At 29.3% G+C, this 5045-nt stretch overlaps 1 protein-coding gene across 1 annotated transcript in view; it reads right to left on the bottom strand.

The window, feature by feature from the left end:
* LOC106472162 (DNA polymerase alpha catalytic subunit-like) overlaps positions 1 to 4154 on the bottom strand; it is a 73059-nt gene extending 68905 nt beyond the window's left edge. The window contains exons 1-4 of the mRNA XM_022400763.1: positions 4046 to 4154; positions 2925 to 3031; positions 2205 to 2301; positions 1790 to 1861 (exon numbers count right to left, since the gene is read on the bottom strand). Of these exons, the coding sequence (XP_022256471.1) occupies positions 1790 to 1861; positions 2205 to 2301; positions 2925 to 3031; positions 4046 to 4061 (292 nt within the window). The 5' untranslated portion in view covers positions 4062 to 4154. The remainder of the gene's footprint in view (positions 1 to 1789; positions 1862 to 2204; positions 2302 to 2924; positions 3032 to 4045) is intronic.
* Positions 4155 to 5045: the final 891 nt, after the last annotated feature.

The following is a 5045-nucleotide window of genomic DNA, read 5'->3' as shown; positions in this document are numbered from 1 at the left end:
CTCCAATCCTAACAGATATTTTCAAGGAGGACTTTGAAGAAAAAGCCCTTTCATTCACACCTATAAAACCAAGTTTCTACAGACGTTATTTGGTCTCAAGGTCATGAAAACTTACTAGTCTTAGAACATCTTAATTCCATAGACAAAAGAATCCACTTCACCATGGAAATGGAGGAACAAAACAGCTTACTGTTTCTTGACATAAAGACAGTACAAGACTCATGAAAATACAAAATTCAGTCATTGCAGAACATGCCATGTCAACTGGACACAAAATAAATTGGGAAAAAACTAGAATCATTGACACAGACAAATTTTGGAAGACAAGAAAAAATTAAAGAATAATTTTATATCAACAAAATTAAACCTCCACTAAACAGAGATTCCAGATTAGAGGTGAGTAACCTGTGGTTACCATTGGTTGAATCTATGGGAAATCTCTTCTCCAATCAAAAACAGGGATAAACCAACCAATCATAACATGCTCTTCACAATCCACCGAAATACTCTAAAGACTAACAACATCTTACACACACACATTGATCTGAAGATGAAAGGCAGAAGACTTTCAAAACATTGTCTTCTACACTTGTGTCTCTACAACAGGCAGTTGCCATCCATTCTACAAAGTTTCATCATGAATACTTTGCCTAAACAAACTATCAAAGAATATCAAAGTATTAGCTTTTGTTTTACAACTACTTAAATCTTGACAGGTTGGACAAAGCTAATACAGATAATGAATACAGGTCCTTAACACAACCTAAGTGATAGTATTTATAATAAAGTTTTTACTTTGTACTTTTGTGTTTTCAGAAGTTACATGATAAATTAAATCAAAATGTTGAAAGAAACTATAATTTCAAAAAAGAACCCAGGGAGCCCTGCTCTTCAATCAGTGAGTTTTATCTACTAAACATCTCCCTTCATCATAAAAGGAAAACAATCACATTGAGAAAATAGAAAAAAATTTCAAGTACACTCTAAAAAATCAATAAAAATGGTACAACTTAAATTAGAAATGACACTTAATATGAGCATTACAAATACACAAACTGACAAATGCTTTTATATATCTATTAGAATATTTATATGGGGTAGTAATAAACAACTCTATGCAGTAGGAGTCCAATGCCTCACTAACATAATCTTATTACCCAAATCTTGTTGCATAACATTCCAGCAGAAATTGTTGAAGTATACCCAATTTATCTATTTCATGAAGTTGGCTTACTGAAGTGGCAAGTTGAAGATTTCACAAATCCACAAAGATGATGCAACACATACAGTTAAGACATCTGTTGCCCCTGTATACTAATACGACCTATACAGTTAAGATAGTTGTTGCCCCTGTAAGCTAATGCGACCTATACAATTAAGATAGTTGTTGTCCCTATAAGCTAATGCGACCTATACAATTAAGATAGTTGTTGTCTCTATAAGCTAATGCGACATATACAGTTAAGATAGTTGTTCTGCATTTTTAAGTTTGAATCTAATGTATGTATATTTAGTTTTGTTCCTAAGAGACATAGATGAATGGAACATTCCTAAAAGACAACTGGGTTTTACATACTTATTTGATAAGTTCCTGAAGGAACACCTCAGATAAACTGTATTTTCAGAGCCTAGATGCATAACTAATAATGGCTTTAAAAGAATTTACATAATTGTATTAAAAAGTAATGAACGTATATTTTTAGCTTTAAGATTTACAACACTAGTTAAACTACCTGCCAGTAAGCCATTAATGTAGTAAAATAGTTATTTAATAACACTGTTATCTTACCTTTATTGTCAACATCGTCATTGATGTCATCATCAAAAATTTCTCGACCATCTTCCACATACCCAGAACCATCTGAAAGTTATTTCCCCACACACAGAGAAATATAGAAAATAAAATTGGAAGTTAAACTTCATCTACAGCTTTCATTTTTATCAAATAAAAACTACGTAAAATTATCTGTTTTGTGTTACTATAAAATCTTTATAAATTATACAGTTGATTTGTAAACTTCATTTTATTCATAAAAGTTATTTCCTTCAAAATATTACTAGTGCAAGCTAGCTTGCACAACTGAGATTGTACTCCACTTTGAAAATCAATGCAAAAAAAGAAAACCCAATCTGGTAACTTATATTTCCATTTCATATTGATGAAATAAAAAGTATAAAAAAATCAACAACACAATACCCCCTACCATCATCCACAATCCAATCGTCTTCTTGTCTGGACTGTACAAGCTTGGAATACTCAGATTCAGCAACCTCTTCATACACTGGTAAATCATCTTTCAACTAAACCAAAACAAATTAAGTAATAATAAGTAGGAAACATCTTCATACATACACAAGAAATTAGATATTAAGAACTTTTCAATGACTTTCTGAAGAAAAATATAGATTATTTAATTTAAAAAAGTTTATTGAGAGCACAAAAAGTTGCCTACGAATACCTGAAAATCAAAGAAATTATACAACAGAAAAAATTAACAAAAAAATGCCATTAGCTTTTTTTTACATGATGATGATTTAATGATGGCTCTTTACCATTTTTCAACAAAGACAATTTACAATATATTATATTTCCTGTGAATGAGCTCTCTTTGGAATCAAAATACTCAATGAAGTATTATTTCAAACACACTGCTATCTGTTTTATCTAAAAAGTGTTTGGCCAGTTTGTTAGAAAATAAATACTTTTGTTTCATTTAGGATTATTTTGAGAAGATCAATTCTGAACCTAAATGCATTAGCAAATCATTAGTTACTATATATATATATGACTAATGCTGTTGTAAATTAAAAACTGTGCATAACAACTTATATAATTTAGAGGCAAACATATCAAGAAAGTATAAAAGTAGCTTTATAATTTATATCTTTCATTGCATAAGTACAGAAGAAGCAAACATACTCACTTCATATTTGTGTTTTCCACCTTTAAGTTGCCTAAGCTTTTCTAGAGCTGCATGCCGACCAGACTTATCAACACGTTGTCGTTTGCTTCGAGATGCTGCTAAAGGCTCTAAGATAAAGAAAAACATTAATACTTTTGTACAGAGAACCTAATCACAAAAAGAAAACTGAGAAATGCACATGTACTGACTGATAAACTAAAAAATCTGATTTTACAAAACTGAGAGAAGCAATGTGATAGTATAGCTCATTTGGTTCATTGGAGTCAATCTACCACAAACTAATTCATAAATAATCTTGTCAAAAATAATGTCTAAAACATGGGCCCAAACTTATTAATCTTAAGATTAAACTATACATTCCCACCTTGTTGATTCCACTACTTAGGCCACCTACAAGCAGATTACTTGTAAAATTTACATAAAATTCTAAACATCTCAATCAAGTGGTTTCTTGTGCAACTAATTAACATTTTCAACGTGTTGGTAATGCTAATATTTCTGTAATAACAAGCCTTAAACGCAACAAATTTTTAAACAGTATTCTAAGTGAAACTTCATTAGTTTTACAAAAAAACTACAATGAAGAAAACTACTTATGTAGAGTGAATCCAACGGTGGAACAGAAGATAATTTTTTTTGACTTTATACATATGTATAGTATAAAGTTAAATTCTTAAGGATTTTGTGGAAAAGTTAAGTAGATGTACAATATACTATTAGTGAGTATTACTACTAGTATCGATGGCAACAAACTGAAAGTGAAACATACCTTTTGTTACTTCTAAGTTCTATTTCTACGCCTGACGCTAAAAATTGCTACCCATAACTATTACATTACAAATTAAACTAGACTCAATGAGACAAAATCATGATTAAGGCATGTCAAAAATTAAGTTTTAAAACTGTCTCCGAATCAGAACACAATTCAAAATTAATTTAATGGTACCGTTAATGCGTTGTAATTATAACTATAAGTTGTATTTGACTAATACTAGTTATAAGTTATATAAGTTTTTCATTTAGAAATTAGAATATTCGTCTACTTACTACTAAATTTAAAATTCATTATTTCAACTAATATTTTAGTATAATGAAAAAATAAAATGTATTTTCAAATATACCAGTCTTAATATCCATTCTAACTTCAGTTTCTGTATAGCAAATCAGTATCACGTTATCACTCACAAATTAAACCTTAAAGAAACTATCTGTTTCGAAAAACAAGTTTCATAAACAAACAGGTTTATGGCGCGAACAATTTGGCGCGAAGACTGGTGGTATAAATTAAAAAAAAAAACTATAAAACTGATAAATGATTAATATAATAAGAAACGATGTTTTTTATTTATTTCAAACAATTATTTCAAGAAGATTAAGTTCAAGCTGAATTTCATCACGAAGTTCACTTCATTTGTTTTTAATCAGTATTGTATTTTATTTATTTTAGTTGTCAAATTTTTATTTTTGATTGTTATTTGTTTAAAATCTTAAATTTTTATTTTATTTAAAAAACAAGTTTTTAAAGAATGACTACAAACACAGACCTGATTATATTTAAAATGACACCACATTTTGGAGATTATAGTACTAGAATCATTCAGATAAAATTCAACTCAGTTAAAGTAACAATTATATTTTTTTGCCAAAAATATGAATTATAAACTTTCGGGTCTCAGAGTTAGTAAATATTTTCCATGGGATGTTTTTAAATAATTAAATTTCATTTCAGGTTTAGGAAAAAAATCTACTTAAATATCGAACGCAAAGCGCTTCACTTGTTTGCTTGTAGTTAAGCGCAAAGCTACACAATGCGCTGTCTGTGCTGTGCTCATCATGAGTATCGAAACCAGGATTTTAGCGTGTTTTTTTTTCAAATAATTCGTTAAAAATGAGTTTGCATGAAATAAATAAACATATTAAATTATGTAATGCTGACTGACGTACAGTGCACATAATTATGAATAAATGAAATGAACGTGAACTTCTGTAAATTTTTAAAAGTTTTCTATTTGCTTAACATTCTGACTGTAAGTTTTCGTCAAGGAAAATGCCCCCTATTATGTTTTTTTTCTTTTTAATTTTAGTACTTTCGTTAGAAAATTTTAGTAGTACATGTGATTG

This window comes from Limulus polyphemus, unplaced genomic scaffold, assembly GCF_000517525.1.
Source record: "Limulus polyphemus unplaced genomic scaffold, Limulus_polyphemus-2.1.2 Scaffold5128, whole genome shotgun sequence".
Taxonomy (NCBI): Eukaryota; Metazoa; Arthropoda; class Merostomata; order Xiphosura; family Limulidae; genus Limulus; species Limulus polyphemus.
The sequence above is the reverse complement of the archived record's forward strand: the minus strand, read 5'-3'. Positions and strand labels throughout refer to the sequence as shown.